Genomic DNA, 22854 nt, shown 5'->3' with positions numbered 1-22854 from the left:
CAACCCTTATGAAGAATACATATATTCATCAGCAAGGCAACAATGAATTTCCAGACATTATATTAATAAAGGTAAGCTACAGAATATGCAGCATTGACATATACAGAGAATTGGGACCAGCGTATTTAGAGACTCGGTCATATAAGAGGAGCAGCTGCAATTTTCTGAAAAGAAAATAAAAGAAATCTCAGAAGATATCTGTTTTAAGTGTACTAGGTTTGGTACTGTCAAATTTGTGAATATTGTAAAATGTAATAGCCAGGGAGATAACATTACAAATATCCAACCAGAGATAAATGGTAATTCACAGAGTTGTCTACCAGATACTAGCAATATTGAAAATCAATCTGAATCTTTAAAGATCCAAGAGATAAGTGTTGTTAAGGTACAAACCCAAATGGAAGAGAATTGAAAGATGTTGACATAGGCATTAAAGATACTCTCTTCGAAGAGGATGAATCCCGTGAGCAGCATGGATGCAACTGATACTGCAAATAATAATTTAATTGACATTTCTACTGAACCAGCCCAGGAAATGCAAGAAAACAGTAAAGCTGCTGGAGATCATGAAATGTTTTCAACCGATGAACTTCCCGAGAATATTGTAACACCACAAAGTGTTCATGGTTCAGAATCAGGGAAAAGCTTGGAACCTGATATTGAGGTGCAGGTTGGAAGAGCATATGCAGACTAGGAGATTTGATGTTGTGTAGCCCAGCTTGTCAGTCTCTGGAGTGACAAATTTATATCCCTTATGTTGCCTGTATCATGCAATGAGGATCTGGTTTGCAGAGACGTTTAATTTTATTCAGTAGATTCTGCTGCTTTTTGACAGAGAAATGTTTTTTCGTTGACAAAATTCGGTTGCTTCCAGTTGTTGAAGCTAATCCTGATTTTGCCATTTCAGAACAAGCATTGAAGAAGGTTAAGATGCCCGGAGAGACTCCCCAATATCTGATGGCTGCAAGTTTGGAAGCTCTTAAGAAAAGAAGGAATTCATGGAAAATGGGTGTAAAGAAGGTGCAAAATCAGAGAGATTGATTGAACCCTTGAGAAAACATTCTACTATTGAAAATTCTGAAGACGAAGAGTTTTTGCAAATTGTAGAAAAAAGGCCAAGGCTAAGGCTAAGCAGGGACGTCCACTTCAAGTACTTGACAGCGCACTCGTGGAAGATGACAACTTTCCCTCATACAGTTATTGCTTGAGTTGGAAGGCCATGAAGCGAGAGATGTAATAAAAGCTTACTCTCAGGCCTACAATTTTTTAGATCTGCTCGACAATCCCGCTGGCAGTGATAAGGACATGTTGCCTGAACATTTTGTGAGGACAGCTGATAAGCAATTTGTACATATACAACGGCATCCAGGGAATACTGCACCTAGAGAGACTAGCACTCTGCAAGAGCAACAGCAGAAAGAAATCGTTGATCATCTCCAGGCATCTACTGTCCACACCAGCAAGAGCATAGAATCTATATTTCTCATACTAATCGCTATTAAGTATCTAATGATATTGTATGTTTTCTTTTTTGCAGGTTTATTAAGACACAGTATAAAGGAATTTTTGCACATACGGTATGCCAGAATCCATGATGGCTAGCAGAGGAAGTTTCCATGAAAGGTTGACGATGTGTGCGTATGCTTCTTGGTTCGGAGATGCATACAGGAGGAGTTTAAAACACGTGTGCAGGAAAATCTGAGAAATCCGCCAAGATACTGGAGTCACAAATATTGGATAATGAAGGCAAAACTGTTTCCCATTGGATAAAGAATCACCGTGGGAGCAAGAAGTGCGAACCAGGTCATCACGCTGATGAAGATGTACGCGGGAGGAGCACTCAAAGTGTCTGAAGATGGCGTTGATTCACACAAAGCATATGTTGGAGGAGTCACTATATATGATTGAGTCACTATATATGTTGGTGTTTCTTGGATGAGTGAGGAGAGTTGGTGGTGGTGATCAATAAAAGTTTCCAGAAGAGGTGTTGTGTTCAACTCTTGCAATGTTTTGTCCTTTGTTTCAGTTGATGTGATAATGGTGGAAAGTTGGAATATTGCATCATTTAAGATAGATCTACTAGATTAAATAGAATTAGAAAATAAATAATGTTAGTCGTTAGTTTGGGAAATTATTCTCAAAGGAGTTTGTTCTCAAGAAATTAATGGCATTATAAGCATGCATTTGCTCTATCAAATTCAATAAAATTCAAACATAAGCCTCCAATCAAATTTCCCCAAATTAATAGACAAGAAAATGACAAACCTGTGCACCGTTAATGATAAAAATAAGCCCATATTTATATTAATCTTTTGATCCACTTAAGATACAGACAATGTAAAAGACATTAGTGAAGATATTAACCAAAACTGTGAGCAGATACAACTCATGCAAATGGCTAACTGCATGTACATGAGATTTACATTTGTCTCGTGATCCACAAAGAAAGAAGAAAATCAGAAAACTTATCAAAGAGCATAACCCAATCTATTGTAGACTTATAAAACTCATGCAAGAGGCACAAGCATATAAAATATCAGAATATGAATTCCAGTAATGTGTTTGCAGCTGTACATTTACAAGATAAAATACACAAGTAGCTAAGCATTAAGAGATGAAAATGCCCAGGTTCTTGACTTAGTGACTTAATAAACCTAAAGAAATCAAAGCTAACATTACTCATCAATTCTAGCCATGTACTCTGCAAGAAAGAGCACATGAAATAATAGAGTAAAAACTGTTTTTCCTGTGAATCTGATTGCTGAGTAAGATTGGCCAAGTTTTCCTCCTTTACTATGTTTTTCAGATTGCTTACATATTTTGCTTCCCGTCATCATTTTTATATAGCATTTAGCCCTTGCTGGATATGCTTAACCAAAAAGACTGTCACATTAATTGCAAAAAATTGCAACTTGATAACCCCAGCAAAGAAAACTTCAGTTAGCTGACAAATGATTATCCATGTATCAGATTTCCTAAGCCAAGAAACTGTCAATGAGTAAGCACCATCACTCAAAGTGTTTTCTCTTAAGAAAATTTGCTCTGAGTAACTGAGAAGAGCAGTCAGTCAGTAAATTGTGGGACAAAAAACCTTTCGAGGTAATTTTCCCCTTGATTGACTGGTGGATGAATAAATTGGAGATATAGTCTGTACCTGGGTCAAGGTTGTGGCATCCGCAATAACAAATGGCACGTTCACAAACCTTGCCAGAGTTTTTGCAAGTAGCGTCTTCCCTGTTCTTAAAGCACAAGCCATCTATATGAGTTGTGCCACTATGTTAAAAAATAGACAAAATGATGTCATGGCCCAACTAACTAAACAACATTACATCTCTCTTGATGTACAGAAATAAAACTATATAGAATAATCAATAGATTGATGCCTATGGAAACAACTAAAACCTGAACCAGTAGCGCCCATCATAAGAACATTGCTTTTCTCCAACTCCACCATATCACTTTCATTCCTGTCTTCTTCTTCAATACTATTGTCTGAGGTTCTGAGCCTGCCAAGTTAAATAATTATTACCAAATCTTAGCTAATAGTAGAAACAGTGTATCTATCTACCCCAGGAAACAAGCTGAAAGGGAAAATTGAGTACTAGACTACATCCTATATCTGGATTAGTTTTTGTAGAAGGTTTGGGACCTTTCAAAACCCCTTTTCTAGCCTTCTTGTAATACAAAAAAAAGTTGGAAGGCAGAAGTATGAGATCGAGATCGTGTCAAGAAAACAAATCATTTTCAACAAACAAGATCAGACATAAAATGCAGTAATAATGACATTTAGGATCTAAATTAAGGTACTATATTTCGTACCCATTTGAAGAAAACCCCTTGCAACTGCCTTTCTGCAATGATTCGTGATAAATACGCTTGTAATGATTATAAACTGCAACAGCCAGCACCTGCAACATGCATACACATGAGCTACTACTACCAAACAAAACTTGCGATAGACAGGTCTTCAAGTGTATCCAAAACTTTCAACAATAAAACACAAATATCAACCATTAAATGTTTAAATGCAAGCATCAAAGAGGTACTCCCTCACAGCAACAGCAAAGATCGAATTGTTAAGATATTCATATAAATTCAATTTTCTTATGTATTCCCATAAATTAGTTGGCTAAACCAAAGCTTGCAGACATAAACTTCACCTACAAAATTGAAGAAAATTGTATTTCCTTATCCAATTTTAGCATCTTTGATCCAACTACACATTGAAAAATGTTTCAGAAAACTATTCAGATCAATTAATAACAACTATTAACAAGCTAAAGACTCTAGAGGTATCTAATTTTAAAGGGTGCTCGGCATTTTAACATTGGCAAACTGTTCAGGGGTTAATGCAACCAGAAATTTTGTTAATTGAAAATTGAAATATACCATCAGCACTAGTGGAATATTTGTAGTATATAACTTACCAAAAAATTGACTTCCTATATCTATTGGTTCACAATTCTATTGTGAAAGATGGTAAGAAATATTTAGCTTGGGCGAAACAAAAATAAAGAATTTAGTAGTTGCAAGCAAGCTCTACGAGTCTAAAGTATAGACAATTCTAGCATTATAAACAATACAAGCATGCAATAAAAGCAAAGTTCTAATTCCCTGATGGATATTAACTACTAACTGAGAAAGTATATTGTTCCAAACTTCCATGGCTGCAGAGCCAACAAAGAAAACAAGTTATGACTAACAAATTTAACACGGGAGACAAGTATCAAAGGGACAATAGATACAAAAGAGGAAACAGGTAATGCACGTGGCAAGAACATGCAACTTTTATCAAAATCACTAGCCAGTTATAATAAATTGATCTCAGTAATTTAAATTACAAAGCAAAGTTACAACTTGAACTTTGATGGAGATCAATGTTCTAAAGGACAACCTGATCCGTTATCAAATATATGCTTAAGGCAATAAAGGACAATAGTCTAATTATGTGATGCCAACTGTTTAAACCACAAATCTTTATTAAATCTAACTAGAGCGATCAATTTTGGCATGGAACATTCTCGCATTTAAATTCTCAGAATGCTGATATTGTTAAAGACACAGAAGGTCCTCTTAGGTATGTTCTCAATAAAAGGAACACCAATATATGTTAGCGTTGCATATTTAAAAGATGCCATATCCTTGGATGACTTAGCTATCTTGTTGTAATTTTAATTAGAACTGAGTGCTGTGTATCCAGTGTTTAAATGTTTTTCTGCATAGATGATGATATGAAATTCGATAGTTCAGTTCAATTTATGTTAATCAGCTTCACAGTCATTTGTTTGCATGGTTTCTCAGAATGGCAAATGCTGCCGACAAACCTTTTGTTTGCATGTAAAGATGAAATTAAAGATTTGGGTAGAGTAGGTGATACACAATAGTAGGTTGGATGAATATTAAATACTCTTTCAAATCCAATGCCAGACAGGTGACAAATGAGCACAATTACCCACAAAAAGGTATGTGAAAAAACTCTGAGGCCTATTCAAAGAAAGTTCAATTCGATATCACATTCTATCAACTTTCTAAAGTTTGTAGGGCAATCCCTCTAACAGTTGACACACAGACATCTCATGCCAAAATTGAAAAAATGCCAAGCTTAAATTGCAAAGATTAAATTAGCAGTAAAAACCCTAGTTTCACTTCTCAGCACTACAACTTAAAGATTGTGTTATCATTTGTATTGACAACCAAGAGGTGAGCAACCATTGAAACAGTGAAGCGGAAAATCATGATCATTGATTCATTTCAAGGTACTCAACTATAGCAACATAGCAATGCACTCATACAACTACAAATATTGATATTCAAAATGTTATTTAATCGACTACGATATTATTCAAATTCAAGGCCTCATATAAAGATGTAACAATGAATTTTGTGATTCACAATGAATTAGTTGTAAACTACAATTTTGAAATTCTTTTTTTTTTATAAGCGATAATAATTTATTACTAATAAAAAGAGTTCACTTTACAATCAAAAAGAGGCATGAAACCCCAATTCAACTATCCACCACTATAATGCAAAAAAAAAACACAATCCTACTACCCATCGACCATTAAGACAAAAGCAACTTCTACCCTAAGCCCATAAACAGATGAGCCCTACTAGAGAAAATGGGCTAGCGAACTACCAAAGCATGGTAGGAGATTACACATTTTGGCCCCAACGACACAACATCTCCCTGAATTCATTCACCATGATGTCGCCTTTCGTTTCCACCTTACTCTGCTTGCAACCCAACACTAGTTGCCACACCATCCTAGGAAACTCGCCTGCATCTCGTTCCCCTACCTTGTGTGGAGTAAATTTCCGCTTCCTCTTCCTTTCTTTTGCCATCCTTTGTTGATCCTCCTCTCACTCCATAGATTTTAACAATTCCATCCATGCTTTCCTCGCCTCACCCACCCTCTGCAGAATAGGCACTAAAGAACTAAACATGATGAATGGTTGAAAGCCTTCTACAACTCCCTCAACATGTCTCCACAAACCCTCCCTTGTACAAAAATCGACACCAATTTTCGCCATGTCCAACCAACGTTGTAGTCCCAAACACAAAGTTTGATCATCTTTGTCACCTCATATTTACTTTAAGCCAGAAGAAAAGCTAGGCACAAAACAGAGAGGAGATATCTACATTTGTCCTTGGCCGAAAGTCTTTATTAATGAACTCCTTCCCAAACAGACGGCAAACAATACAAATGAACTCCTCATCAACAGAAAACACCTCTGCTAGACGCTTTGGCGATATTTTCCCTCAAAACCTCGATGTTTGTGTTGGTTTTCTCACATAGCTGCAAATGCAGTTGTATTGCTTTCTTGGTATATACTTTCCAAAGACAACGATTATATATATAGAGAACAAATTAAGAATAGACATGTCCCTTCATGGGACATGTCTTATTCATTAACATATATATATATATATATATATATATATATATATATATATATATATATATATATATATATATATATCATTGTATTTATTTCTCTGATGATTATATATAAATATATAATATCTCACATAATAATATAAATATATATAATTTATATATATATATATATATACATATATATATATATATACATACATATATATATATACATACATATATATATATATATATACATATATATATATACATATATATATATATATATATATATATATAATATCTCACACACACACACACATATTTGCACTTTAATCTCATAGTTTATCCAACTAAAGCTACCAAACATCAACGCTCCCTCTTAGCTAAGGAGGATAAACACATGATAATATTACACCATTGGTAATATTAGAAATGACAAATTTGAAGGATATCTTTGATCAGAGATATCCACCATTTTGATATCATGAGTGTTGGCCTCTAGAATACTAACATGTAATATTCACCAAATACTATGAGTAATGGTCTACAAAATATCAACACTTGATATTCACCCTTTTGAAATCATATGAATATTGGCCTCTAGAATATCAACATATGATATTCACCAAATACTTTGAGTAATGGCCTGCAAAATATCAACATATGATATTCACCGTGTACTCAATAAGGTTTGATATCACATTTGATATCATGAGTATTGGCCTCCAAACTATCAACATATGATATTCACCAAATACTCTTTGAGTAATGGCCTCCAGAATGTCGAGATGCAAGATATTCACCAAGTACTATGAGTAATGGCCTCCTGAACATCAAATCACGTGATATTCACCAAGTACTCTATGCAACGGCCTCCAAAACATCAATTTGCATAACATTCACCATGTACTCAAAAATGTTTATAAAGTATGTGCAAACACATTCTCATAATCTATCATGATCTACATAGACATCATAAGATATCCATAGTAATAGAAAATTAAGTTATTGTAAGATCATCACCTTTCAATAACTTTGACAAAGACAAGTGATAATCATTTGGAAGTCGTCACTTCCTCATGATGTGCATTAGGGGTAGGCCCATTAGATCATACAGTCATACGCATGATACCGAATGTTAACATGAAGCCAAAACTCTCGCTCATTTTGATATGATCAAGATATTCAAAAAATCAACTAAAAACATATCCTCCATCTGCTCCTTCTAACAGATGTGTCAAACTAAATAAACTATCCCAAAGGGAAATATTAATGATACAAGCATATATGATTCACTATTCTACATAACATTCATGATCAATATTCAAGGGAATAATCATAAAAATACTCATTGCTTATAGTCAAAGGTTAACTCCTATAGGCGATACTTGAACTCTCTAAGCAATAGAGCATTCAATTGAAATTAGGCCAGTCCTCTCAAAGATTAGAGAGTAGAGAGTCTTCCTTGACAACTTCGACTCTGTCTAAGAAATCCTCGAGAATCATTTTCCAAATGGGAATTCCCTCTACACATGCCCTAGCTCCTTGTTGGGTTTCTTGATCCAAAGATGACAAATAATTCCAAAATTTTGCACCCTATTGCTAATGTCCTAAAACTTCAGCAATTTTGGAGAAACATGAAATCAATCATAAGTTGTGGGTATCATATGACCTGACTGAACCTTCGGGTTCTGATTTTGTATGGTGAATCACCTAACTATCAAAAACTAAGGAAACTTGTGAGGGAAAGAGGTAGAGAAGTACTGATAACTGAATATATTGCATAAATGAATAACAGGGTGATACACGAATCAATTTGAACGAAGCAAATAGCTTTCCAAGCACAAGCTGACAGCTTGCACCAATCTAAACACAGATACAACTCCTGGTTATAAACTTTGCACATAAGTATTTCAGAGGAAAAATTAGAACCTAAAAATATTAAAAGGAATTAATCACAGTCAATATCTTCTAAATACTTGATATAACCCCTAACTTGTGCATAGTACTTCAAATCATAAAAGATGCAGAATGAGACATAATTTTAAGGTTTCTAACAAGAAACACAAGAAAATGACATCAAACACTATCAAAGCATACAAGTATAACTCCAAAAATAGATCCAAAATCTGTTTTATAAACTGTCACAGACTTTGAAAATACATATTTCAAATCTGATACAGTAGAAAAATGAACACAGTGCCTGAAATGACAAAGGCTTTGTTCTCTCAAAAACTCAACCCCATCTCACTCTAAATGAGAAGTATATAACAAATTCCAAACTCAACCACTTTCCCACAAAATCAGGAAGTGAGGGTCGGATATCAAAGAAAATTGCTCCAAAATTGACTCCAAGAACTTCGGAATGATGCCAAAAGTATTCCAAACTCTTGCTCTAATGTGTCTAGGATGACAAGTCTAAGAGGACTCCGAAATCACCTAAAATCACTCCTAAAGTCGCTCAAAGTTGGATAAAGACTGAAAGTCTCTAAATGATAACTAGGACACTTGGCAATTACAAAGCGCCACTACTACCCCATCACACAAGGAGACTTCAAGTTTCAAATTTGAGCTGAATGTAATAACCCCAACAGGTTATAACTTCTTCCAACACCAAAAATCTTTATACTTCAGTTGTTTGACATTTCGTCAAACACTTTGCAAGCAAGGGTCCTCTGACTGATATAACTTTTCAGATTGCTGCAGTGATTCTTGTTTGGATTTTCCTCAAAGAGAATGCTTACAAAAGACTCCAAATTGTTTATACAATGACCTAACATAAATATGCAAGTAATTTTGGCAATAGTGAATGCATATATGAGTTCTAATCATGAAAATGATCACTTACAGCCAACTGGTATTTTAACAAACAGTTGGTATGCAAGCTAACTGGCTGATAAGAAATGATATATTAACGCTCAAAGACAACTATTAATGACCAGCAATTGTATCTCCTTGATTGAGAATGAGTATCCAATATAATATTCATACTAAGTTAGCCAAGACTCTTGGCATTTACAAAGATATCAAAATATGATGATTGCTGGTAAAGTAATATGCACCTACAGCTGCCAATGAAAACTAATGCAACACTAAATATCTAACTTCAATACTCCCCTACAGCAGTACGCTAATCACATGCATGATTAAATACAACTAAAGCCATGGATTGCTGATACCATTGTGAGGAATGTAAAAATGAATGATATATCTATTAATGAATGATAGGTCTGATACGAAATGACAATTACAACAGCACTCTATAGTGAAAGGCAACTATGAAAATACACATCAGACCTGGTATATGAAGTTGCCTTAGAGAATAGATGTATTGCAATACCACTGAACAGAAAATAACCTCCTCAAATGCCCAAGTCGTGCCTCTCTAGCTGCCACCCCTGATTGTAGATGGCTGTAATAATTTTCTTTGCCTTTTCGAATTTGCTTTTTCGGATTGCTTTTTTCAGATTGCTTTTCCGGACCTGCTTTTTCGGCCTGCTTTTTCGGTTCTACTTTTTCGGCTTGCTTTTTTCGAACTGCTTTTTCGGCCTGCTTTTTTCGAACTGCTTTTTCGGCCTGCTTTTTCGAACTGCTTTTTCGGCCTGCTTTTTCGAACTGCTTTTTCGGTTCTGCTTTTTCGGCCTGCTTTTTTGGCCTGCTTTTTTCGGACTGCTTTTTTGGCCTGCTTTTTTCGAATTGCTTTTTCGGCCTGAAATATTTTTTCTCAATGTAGCACAAATAGAAGATTGAAGTATCTTCCTCCCAGCTGCAATAATTCAAGTGATATTTCACACCCTCAAAATTGCGTACCAATTGAGAGTTTTTCTTATCAATGGCCAGTTGTGACTATTGCAAAAGCCCTAGGCTCCATAATGCACATCAACAAACATCAACATCAACAACAACAAATCTGGATGATTAGAATGAAGCCCGGGGTGCCTATTTATTCTTTTTTCTCCACTTTCTTTAGAAGCTTCTAGAACATTATTTTATTTTATCTATTAAGTGACTTTATAAAATATTTTATAATTCAAGTCACTTTATTAAATTAATTAAATATAAAGTTACCTTTTAATATTTATTTATTTGATAACTTTATAAATAATTAACTTAATACCACTTATTTATTTAATTAAAATAATTAATTAGTCATCCTCATAAAATATTCATTATTTTGGACAACCTAATTAATTTAATTAATTAAATCAAATTGCCTCCAAAATGGGGACATGACACTGAACTCCCAATCCTCAAACTTATAGGCAATTAGGATGCCACCGCTACCTTGACACTTTTAGTCAACACATGACTCAGCTATCTCCCTGTTAAGTCTCCCTCTAACTTATTATTTTGTTGCACCAAATTTACTATTAAATAATTGATATATAGAGCATCAATTATAAAATAATAGTTACATTTACAAATAATCACAACAAAATAATAGATCAATATGATAATATGCAAATTTGATGAAACTATCTTGCATATTACTATATTAATTTATAGACATGTATCCCATGAAAATGTAAAACCCACGAGTCAGACCCAAAATTATATGAAAAGCAATTGAGGAATACATAAATGTAGACCACAAGTCATTTTATCATTCAAATATTCTGGAGTTTAGACAAAGGAAAAAATAGCGATCAAGGGTTTGGAAACCCTTGGAAATTTCTTGCATTTTTGTTGGTCCTTTTGAAGCCGTCTCAACTTGGAGTTTGTTCATTTCTACTTTTTGGTTCTCAACTGCTTGTCATTGCAGTTATTTGGCACTTGGAATAGAGATTATTTGAAAGATTTAACTCTTTTCCTAGAGTTTTCCGGGTCTTTTTACTGGGTCTTGTTTGCTATTCGATGTTATTATTATGGCACTTGGGGTTTCTAGAACTCGTGTTTTCCTATTCTTTTCAATCTGGAATTTTCTTGGAGTTTCATGGACCCTGGTTTTCTGATATTTGAAATGGCATATTGCATGCTTCTTGCTTCTCATGAGTGCATTTTGATCTATTGGAGTTTGCTGGAGCAATTCGCTGATGGCAACTCACACCCGTTTTGTTGCTGCTATAGCTGTTTTCTCTACTTGAACTAGGTAAGCCATTTTTTATATTCTCTCCCTGTAATAGGCACAAGAAATTATTTAAGGTTCCTATCTGTAGAAGCATTTTGAAATAGGGTTTTATCTTCAGCTGTTACTATTTCCATGCTGACTTTTTGAGCTTTCCTATTACTATGCCATAAATAATGAATTTCTTGCAGATTGACATGGTAAAAAGAAGATATGTGCATTGTTTCATTCTTCCTTTCTGAGTTTTCAAAATACATGAACCTGGCTGCCATGGTTGACAAAAAACCCTCCTCATTTTATCGACTTCATTTATATTCTAGATCTCCTTTACTTGGTAAAACACTTCCGTTATTCTCATATAAGTTTCCATTATTCTACTGAGAATAACAACTCTTTCCAGTAAACACATAGTTTGTTCATTTGTGTTTTCTAGGTTATTAGTATTTGCTTTTTTACTTCATTCTGCTATAGGGTTTTTAGATTCTGAGAGATTCATGTGAATGGTGGTAATAACTTTTCACAGTTTCATACATACTTGATTTGAACACCATTTCTGCTGATGAATGTTTTCCCATCCTCATTTTATGATATCTTTTGAAGCCTGTACAGGTTCTTGATCCTTTTTCCCATTTTGCTGCTACATATCTTGTAAGAACATTTGTGAGTTTGAAGAAAATATAAATAATCTTCCTGTAGAAGTTCAAGGAAAGACATGGCTTCTTTCATAACTTTGTATTTCTGATTTCTATTCTTATTATTGAGAGTGTAGCCTTAGCAAGAAACCATAGCTTTATGTTCAAGTTCGATGAGAAACTTCACACAAGAATTTTAAACACTTGGAATAAAAACCAGCCATTATTGTCATAATCTTTGAAAACTTCCACCATTACAAAGACTTTGTTGTCTTATGTCTTGGCTTTGTCATGGCTGCTGCATTCACTGATTGTTTTTTACCTTCACATATGCTCTGTTATTCATTTCTTGTATTCTCTTCCAATATATGCAACTCTCTCTGATATCCAAGAGATGCAAAGGTGCTACCATTGTCTTCATTAATGTCTTATGTTTGTATCATTATGGTCATTTTGGATTTCCTAACAGCAATCATTGCTCAGTTTGTATTTCAATTCTGTTCTTATCATCAAGCTTCTTTTACTTTTGGTATTGAAAAGCTATTCCTTCTCTTGTAGATGCAAACAGAAAAAATCCTTCTTCCGTTCATAAGTTCAAATATTTAGTGAACCTTTTGCTTGTAGCACCTTTTCTATAGCATCTCTATTGTCGGTAAATATTGTGTAGCCGACAGGATGTATGTCGTCGGTAAATATTGTGTAGCCGACAGGATGTTGTCGTCGGTAAATATTGTGTAGTCGACGGGTTAATGTCGTCGGTAATTGTTATGTAGCCAACTGACCCCTTCGGGAAGGTTCTTCGGGATGGTATATATACAACTTTGGATCATTGTTGTAATCATGAGAATAAGCATTATGTAATGTCTTTGGCATGTGAATAATAAAAGGAGTACTACTGTTACATGTTCTTGTTTCATTGTTTGTGTTGCTGTCGTCGTACACTGAAGCATACAATCAAGCAATGAACTTAGAAAGTGAGCAAAAGACAAAAAAGAAAAAGAAGAGTAGTTCATCCGATTCAGATGATGACACGTCTTCGGGAGAAGATAGCAATGATAATGAAAGCAGCAACAAGAAGGTCCGAGCCCTCTAGAAGGACATGATCCGGATGATGAAGAAATTTAAGAACATGCAAAAAGAAACGAAGGGAAGCGACCTATGGTGCACGGATTGTAAGACAGAGGGTCACACCAAAAGATCCTGTCCAAAGAACCAATTCTACGACATCTACCAGATCATGGGACATTCCACAAAAGAATGCCCCTTCAATATGAGAACAAGAGGACCTCAACAACTGCTCCTGACACGGGCAACTTCCACGTCAGGAGGGAACGGAAACACAAACATTGATGGTGCCACTTCGGGGGGGTATAGAAATAATAGCATAGGGCAAAACAAGAACAATGCGAACAATAACAATAACAATGGCAACCAAAGTCGAATTCAATACGATGCTAACAGACGGTCAATCATTCAATGCTGAGCATGTAATTTGTGGGGCCACTTTGCCCAGGATTGTACAACAGCAAACACACCAAAACTATTATGCAAGTGGTGCGGACCCGGCAATCATGAAGATGCCAAGTGCCCAAAGTCTGGAGTGAATCTGATCACCGTCGGGACGGACGAAGAGGAGGTATTGGCAATCACACGGAAACAATCAAAACTATACCCCGACCCAGCAGAAGAAAAGAAGAGGCTGGAGGAAGTACGAAAGGAAATTGAGAAAGCAACACAGACGGAGACATCTCAGTTGAAGGACACCACGGGCACCTCACCAAGGAACTACGCGGAACAGAACATTGTACGACAGATACTACAAACGGAGGTACCCATCAAAATCAATGATCTGTTGATCACAATGCCTCAGCTCCGATCGGCACTCACAAATATCGCGCCAACTGCCAAGCTACCAGGAGAACCAAGAAGAGGGAAGGAGATTACTACCGGTGGAGAAGACCCAATGCTGCTAGCCCTCACATCCGGACGGCATCCAGCAATCGTCAAGATGGGGATTCTCAGAAGTGTGCTGACGGACACAATTGTCAACAGAGGGTCCAGTGTGAATGTCTTACCCAAGGATACCTGGAAGAGGTTGGGACATCCGACATTGTGGCCACCTACATTCCAGTTGCTAACAGTGGACCAACACGGCATTAAACCTCTCGATGTCCTGATGGCACAACCGGAGACAATTGGCACACAGTCGTTCCTGCTTGACTTTGTCGTGATCCCGCTCAAGAGAAAAGGATACGACGCCATTCTGGGCTAGGGATGGCTTATTCAAGCCAGAGTTAAACACCACTAGAAGAAAAACACTTTAACACTTGAAAGCAAAGGGCGAAAATTCGTCATTGATTTACACACCCAAATGGTGGGGGAAGAAGCTCTGTCATCAGATTTTGAAGAAGAAGATGAAGGGAGGCAGTATATGGAACTAGATCAGGAGGGAGTCCTACGGTTGGAAGGAGGACCAACACATGACGATTTGGATTTTGTCAACAGTCTTTACCACTGGCAGATAGAGGACTACAAACTCTTTCCGAGCTATAATTTGTTAAGGGTGGACGAAAGTGAGAAAGAAGAGGAAAATGAATGTCAGAAGGAATACAGAGAAGTGGAAGGAGAGGCAGTTACGGCTGAAGTTGAGGGGAAGAACATGCAGTATGAACCCAAAAAAAGGAAAGATCCCACCGTACGACTACGCAGAAAGAAAATGTTACGACGAACCACTGATATATTAAAAGGGTGCCGGCAGCAAGGAAAACACATCGCACGGTCTGCACAGGAAACAAAGAGAACAAGCTTAATAAAAACTTCCGCAATACAGAGTAAAGGTTTTAAAATCAAGAATACAGTTATTGACGACAAGGGATGGCAGACAACGAAATTGCAAGCACAATGGACCACAGAGGTGACACAGAACAGACGCAAGGCGTGGCACGATAAACATTTGAAGCTCAACAAGTTTTAGCCGAGCCAATTGATGTTGAAGTATGACGGACGAAATGAGATCAAAACAGAAAAGTTTAAGGTCAGATGGGTCGGGCCATCCTAGATCCGAGAGGTAGGTGACAATGGAGCAATAAAATTGTGGACCTTGGATGGACAAGAAGTGCCTCAAGCAGTCAACGGGTCGAAGCTGAAGATGTACCATGCCAGGATGACATTGTCATTGTCGCAGAATGGCTAAGTCCGAACAACTCCCTCATCGTCACAGAATGAGGAAGTGTGGAGGGAAAATTGACTTGTCAAAAAAAAAAGGTCTGCAGACAGTATTTTCCGTGGACACTTGTCGGCAGGCAGATTTTCGCGGATAGGCTCCTGCAGTTGGCCTTAACTCCACAGCTTCTTTTCCATGGCCAATCCAATGGTTTGCTTCACCCGCAACTAAACTGTTATTTTCACAGCCTTTACAATTACCGTTTCATTCTGCGGGTGTCTCATTCTTTCGCGAGTGTCTTATTTTTCCGCAACTTGTCTTCTTTTAGCCACAACTTCAATTCCTTTCCCGTGTTTTGCTTACCTCTTTTGCGAACGTATTCTATCCCCATAGGTTGCAGCACTTGTTTATTTTCGCCAAGGTTTCATTCTTCTATCCGCGACTTCCTTTTTCCAGTGTTCATTAGCCTCCTTGACATGCAAGAGACATTACCAAGTAGCAGACAATATTTGCGCAAGTGGTGTAGCAAGAGAGAGATGTTATTGCTCGGCGTATAAATTTGTTATCCCACGGACGCAATAACTCATATTCTCCGCAAGAAGGCAAAAGCGTTGTTAGGAGTGATAGAGAGACAGAACAGGCAAAGGTAGGAACCAACCTAAAAAAAAAAAAAAAATGTCGATAGATCAAAAATGTTCAGAATGAATAATGTATGATGCCGAGCGGAAGGGAAAGACATAAACAGGGAGGAAACATAAGCAGTTTCCAGAAAGAGTTTGGAATTGGAAGAAAATGATAGAAAAATGGTTGTTCAATGGAATTTTGTGTGGATTCGAGAGTGCTAATTCAGGGAGCGCACCTGGGGCGCTGCCCCAGGACCCTGTTGGGGGCAATGCCCACTAGACCACCAGTCGTTGTGGTTATCAGTCATGGGAAGTGTGACCAGTTGATGAGACCTGGAGCTACTGCAAGCATAGTGTGTCAAAGGTGGAGAGAGCAATGGAGCAAGCCCTTCGAGAGGGATGTTACGCTTTGAAGCACTTGGAGTAGGTGTTGGACATGAAGCTGTCTTGGTGAATGCATAGAGAGCTTGGGAGGAGCTGATCATCCAGTTAAAGGCAGTACAGCAACACTTGGCTCAGTGTACCCAGGAGTTGGAAGCAGAGAAAGCAGCACGGGTCGCTATCAAGGTCAGTGAAGGAACCCGTATTGTGTTAGCAAAAGCTACAGATGCAATGTGGGTTGGAGACCAGTTTCGTGCAGGCACGGGACGAATGTGAAAGTGATGTGACAAAAACAAATCTATCTTGTTGTAGTTAGCCACCTAATGTATCTTGTTTGTTAATTTGTCTCGGACATTTTGTAATTGTCGTCCAGAGACGACTTTTTCTTTTGGGGGGGATGATGTCGTCTGTAAATATTGTGTAGCTGACAGAGTGTTGCCGTCGGTAAAGATTTTGTAGCCGACAGGTTCATGTCGTCGGTAAAGATTTGTAATCAACGGATAGATTAGGATTGTTATGTAGCCGACAGACCCCTTCGCGAAGGTTCGACAGGAAGCATTTATACCCCGTCTGGGATTGTTGTAAATCATCTTAGGCTTTGTATGTGATCTTTTGGCATATGCGAATAATGAACGGAGTACTGCTGTTGCTATTCTCGTCTATTGTCTGTGTGCATTAATTCATTAGATCTATCTTGTTGTAGTTAGCCAATTAATGTATCTTGTTTGTTAATTTGTCTCGGATATTTGGTAATTGTCGTCCGGAGACAACTTTTTCTTTTGTCGGGGGGGGGTGATGATGTCATCTATAAATATTGTGTAGCTGACAGGGTGTTGTCATCGGTAAAGATTTTGTAGCCCACAGGTTCATGTTGTCGGTAAAGATTTGTAGCCGACAGATAGATTAGGATTGTTATGTAGCCGACAGACCCCTTCGGGAAGGTTTGGCAAGAAGTATTTATACCCCGTTTGAGATCATTGTAAATCATCTTAGGCTCTGTATGTGATTTTTTGGCATATGCGAATAATGAACGGAGTACTGTTGTTGCTGTTCTTGTCTATTCTCTGTGTGCATTAATTCATTTATGCATGTGATAAACAAAGGGCTTGGATTCACTTGCTATGCTTGAGCAACAATGCTTCAGACACCACTTTTGAGGCACCTTGACCAAGATGTCCCTCCTAGACTCCTTGGTTAGGTCAACTGCTCTCTACAGCTTCACTGTTTGGGGACACTCTCTCTTGGAGTCTGATTGGACCTCGATGGAGAGAATCTAGATCCGCATGCTTCTACGCATCCTTAGATGTCGTAGATTCACTCCTCACAATGTCATTTTGGCCGAGTTCGGTGCTCATCCCTTCATATTGGGGGCCATCTTTGATCTGGTTAAGTTTATTCATCAGTTACAAGGCTTCACTAACTCTTTGGAGGGTCGCAACATATACTCTTACTTAGCATATTGCTCCTCTGTGGCAATTGTCCAATCTGACCCTGTTGGCAAGGCCCATTGTTGGTTCGCCTAGCCTTTTACCCTTCTTGGTTGGCTTGGGATCTCGATTAACCCCCTTCCCCATTTCAATTCTCCTTGGCCACCTTAGATTACCTCCTTCCATCCTGCCAGGAGCTAAATGGGATCATCAAGGCTGATATCTACAAACAGTACATTATCACAACTTGGATTAACCCCTCTGGAGATCTTCGGCTGAGGATGTCCTTCTAAGCTGAGCACTACATGGATATCCAAGATGGGATCATTGTTCACCCTTGGTATCTTACTCGTCATTGTTCCCATTCTCTTCACATCTCTTTGGGTTCCTTTAGGGTGGGCTCTCACCAACTTTGTATTCAGACAAACCATCAGACTACCAGGGATGATAGGATCTACCACCTTTGCTCTCTTAGGGTGGTGGAGTCGAAGACTCATTTTCTTTTTCATTGTTCCATTTACTACAAGATCAAGGGGAGATTATAGTGCTTGCTTAGAAGGCGCAAGAGCCTATCCTCTTTTTTTAGGTATATCGACAAGCGTTGCCTTGCTCTCTATTTGCAGAAAGCCTTGTGGCTTCGCACTCACATCCTCAAGTCTCAGTGCCCTCTAGCGCAAGCTTCTAACTAGCTCACCGCCTCCTTTTTCACGTCGATGTCTCCTGCCCAGGGGACAAAGAGGCCACCCGCTCCTCCCTCGACTCCTCGATGTCCAGATCTATGAGACCCTTCTATGGGTACACTCGACAACCCCACTCTACCTCCAGTGGCTCCTCGGGATAGCACAGGACCAGTACTCACCTTCACCTCAGACCTTATCCATCAGTTCTTGGGTACTTCTTGCATGTGGGAAGTACTTAGTCTCTTCATCTAATGAAGCCTTAACTAGCATTCCTATATTTCTAAAATTCTATGTAAAATACGTTGACAGATTACACATTTTAAAACATAAAATTAAAGCAGAGAATATAATCTTTATCAAGCCAGCCATTTGCTCTTTCTCTTTAAAAACCAGGATAGAAATCATGTCAAGATAAAGATCACATGCACAACAAACCCCATAAAAATAAAAAATAATATTTGCATTCCAAACAATTAGCAAAATAGTTAAAATGAAAAAAATATTATACATTTTTTAAAAACAAAGTTGTCAATCCTAGTTCTAATACTGATTCAGGTTTGGATTCAGGTTAGCACTTGGAATCTCTTTATATTTAGATTTTTCAATTGGCATTGTGTGGTTAAAGAGCACCAAGTCGACTTGATGTGCTTTTCTTTACCTTGTCTATGCTACCTTTTCAAGGAAGCCAGGCTTCACAAAACTATTGATTTCTTGATAAAGATTCGTAGAAAAAGAGCCAACATGGAAAAGAACTTGAAGATAGCTTTGGATGTGACTCTTGGTCACTTAGACCGTTACTCTCATTGACATTATTAAAATTCTTACAATTGAATTCAATTCATTACGTTTAGAAGAGAGTGTTGGAGGCTAGAGCAATGCTCCCAAGCAGGATCACGGATGCAGACACTTGGCACTTCCATAGAAAGAAACAACTCACCAAAAAAGAAAATTGTATTGAGATACAAATTAATGTACGACAGCATTGCCTATAAAAGGATGAATGCAAAAGCAAATAGGTAAACTTCCTTAACAGAAACTACCTAATAATCAATTGATTTCCAAAGTATACTTAAGCAAGTAAATAAGTAAAACCTTATTTAATTGAACACCCTCCCTTAAGTGCAACTTAAGGAGAAAAATTATTATGTGAAAATGGGCAAGATGCAATATTTATCTTGGCAACTAGATCATTTTAGATACTAATGTACAATGCAAGCACAAAGAAATCTCTCACAAGCAAAGGAAATGAAAAAAACCTCGTGGGAGAAAACTCCTCTCCAAAAAAGAGATAATACAAATCAACATAAGTGATAGAATGAGTGTTGCATGGAGATCTCAACAACAAAAGATATGGATATGGCCACACATAAGAATTCTATATATTCAAATTGTATTTAGTTTATTTTATTTTAATTTAAATATGAAAGTTTTTAACTATTTTAAATATTAAAATTGAAAAAAAATAACATTAAAATTAACATAAATATATTGCATACTAATATTAATTTATAAAATTAAGATTATTAATTGAAAAAATAAAAGCTAAAACTTTATAAATACATCTTAAACTTAAGGCTAAAACTCTAAACTCTGTGATCTATCTGCATGGCTTCATCACAAAATGAAGCAACTCTAAATATGACAAGGTCCTTCATCGTGGAACAATTCCAATTTATACCCCCTCAAGCAATTTTGTTTTTCCCATGTAATGTCCCCATCTTTTTAGCCTCTCAATGGAGTTCTTAGCCTTTCATTCTTTGAAGGCTAAGTGGAGAAATAAGGTGAAATAATTAAATTAATTTCTTATAAAGTCATTAAATAATTTAAAAATTAAAAGATGACTTTATATTTAATTAATTTAATTAAAAAGTGACAAATAAATATTTAATCATAAGTCACTAAAATAATATTATATTATATGGAAAAGGGAATCTTCTAGAAGCACAACTAATTATTGTTGGAAAGGAGGAAGCTTCTAGAAAAGTGCAATAAAGTAATATTTTATGTTCTTCTAGAAGGGGTGAAGGAATAGAATAAATAGAGGAGAGAGCCTCATTGTAGGGCATCCAGATTTGATATTGATATTTGCTTGTGCACTTGTGGAGCCAAGAGTTTCTGCAAGACATTTCAATCATTGAGAACGATAATCCTCTTAGATTGGCTACTTTGAGGCTGAGAAACTATCAGCTGATATTGTTGCATTTGCTGGAGGTGATATTTTAGTCATCTCATTGAAACTTATTGAGTTTTTGCAACAATTCATGAAGAAGATACACTTCAGATTTAAGAATCATTCAATGCCCTCATTTTATCTGCACTTTGGAAGGAGTTAAGCAGCTAATTCGGAGGCATATTAGGAAGTTTATACCCATCTACTATAGTAAAATCGCTACATGAATCGTGAATAGTGTTACCGCTACAGTGCATGACAGATTCTGATCAATTTTAAAGCTGCCTACCAATCTCACGTTCCCTTCATTTTATCTTCATGTTTATGCATTATTTGAAAATACATCTGCATGGTTCTGTATGGACAGTCTAGTTAGATTGTTGAAGGCATTATAACCTGATTTTATATCAAAGTTTTTATATCAGCAAAATATCAATTTTGAAGTTTGAAATATAATGTTAGTTTGCATGCCAATTGTTTGACATAATGTCACTTGGCTATAAGTGTTAATTTGCATTGAATAGATGTCACATATTGCATCAAGAAAAAAAGAAAAAAAAAAGAGTTGCATTTCATGTTAGGTGTAAACTAAGCGAAAGAGAAGTCATTTTTCAGTCATCCTATGATATTAGAAGTCATCTTTCTTATTCTAAAAACAAACTGAAAATAAAATCAGTCATATATCCCTTTGTTGTACAAGTGTTTGACAAAATTTCTAAAAGCAAATATAGCAAGTTTCAATCAGATTTGGACAGGGATATTATAATGGTATCAGAGCTTTCATCCTGCCATCCTGTGATCAGTCAAACAATAGATGAGTGAGAGAGAAATCAGATATTATAGCAGGGAACAACAGAGACAACAATATCAAAATCCTCAGGTTGAAGGAAATACATTCTCAGAAGCATTAAGAGAAAGAGATACTGGCAAAACGATTCAAAATATGGCAGAAGAAGAAAATAGGGATGCAAGAGCTGAAAGAAAATTTGATACCATGCTTGATATGATGTCATTCTTATTAGCAAAAGGATTAGCAAGCCACTCAAAATCAAAACACAGCTGAACATAGTGGAGTTAATGAGGAAAAGTCTATAGATCGTGCTGAAGATACTAGAGGATTAGCCCCTAGGCCTTTTTCTCCCACCTTTACACCAAGAGAACAACCACATGCTGCTCCAGCTGTTTCTTTTGGAGACGAAGCTAGACAGGCCTACTTGGAGTATACCAATCTCCCTTCTGATATGAGAGAAATATGAACATTTGATCAATTCATGAATCAAAGAAATAGGAGAGGAGGAAGGAATGATCACTATGCTCCAAGAAATGACTATCAACAAACACTTGGTAAAATTTTCATGCCTTACTATGATGGAAGTAACAAATGCACAGCTAGGTCTTGGGTTCAAAAGCTTGATAATTATCTTTCTTTAAGACCAATGCCTGAAGAGGATGCCATAAGATTTGCCACACTACATCATGAAGGAGCTGCTTGCCACACTACATCATGAAGGAGCTGCTCACAAGTGGTAGTATCATGAGTTAGTCACTCTTGGACACAACCTTATCACTACATATGAGGAGTTTACCAACAAGCTGATTGAAAGGTTTGATGTCAAAGATCCTGAGGTGAGTTTCCGTGAATTGGCACAACTAAAACAGCACAATCCCTTGATGTTTATGTGAATGACTTCCAATAGTTATCGGTCATGGTTCCTAACATCAGTGAAAGAAGATTGGTGATCTTATTCATGGAAGGATTGATGGAGCCATTAAAGAGTTGGTTGAAAGCTTTTGATCCTCCCTCACTACAGGAAGCAATGAAGAAGGTA

At 36.9% G+C, this 22854-nt stretch overlaps 1 protein-coding gene across 2 annotated transcripts in view; it reads right to left on the bottom strand.

Moving 5' to 3' along the window:
- The window catches only part of LOC149567685 (CLP protease regulatory subunit CLPX1, mitochondrial-like), a 289493-nt gene that overhangs the window by 247697 nt on the left and 18942 nt on the right, over positions 1 to 22854 (bottom strand). For both annotated transcript variants that reach the window (XM_089820948.1, XM_089820947.1), the window contains exons 2-4: positions 3820 to 3908; positions 3403 to 3506; positions 3155 to 3234 (exon numbers count right to left, since the gene is read on the bottom strand). In XM_089820948.1, coding sequence (XP_089677074.1) covers positions 3155 to 3234; positions 3403 to 3506; positions 3820 to 3908 — 273 coding nt within the window. The remainder of the gene's footprint in view (positions 1 to 3154; positions 3235 to 3402; positions 3507 to 3819; positions 3909 to 22854) is intronic.

The sequence above is a fragment of the Cupressus sempervirens genome, chromosome 3 (genome assembly GCF_028749045.1).
Source record: "Cupressus sempervirens isolate cs-2001-9-10 chromosome 3, ASM2874904v1, whole genome shotgun sequence".
Classification (NCBI taxonomy): Eukaryota; Viridiplantae; Streptophyta; class Pinopsida; order Cupressales; family Cupressaceae; genus Cupressus; species Cupressus sempervirens.
This window is presented reverse-complemented; position numbering and strand designations above follow the sequence as displayed.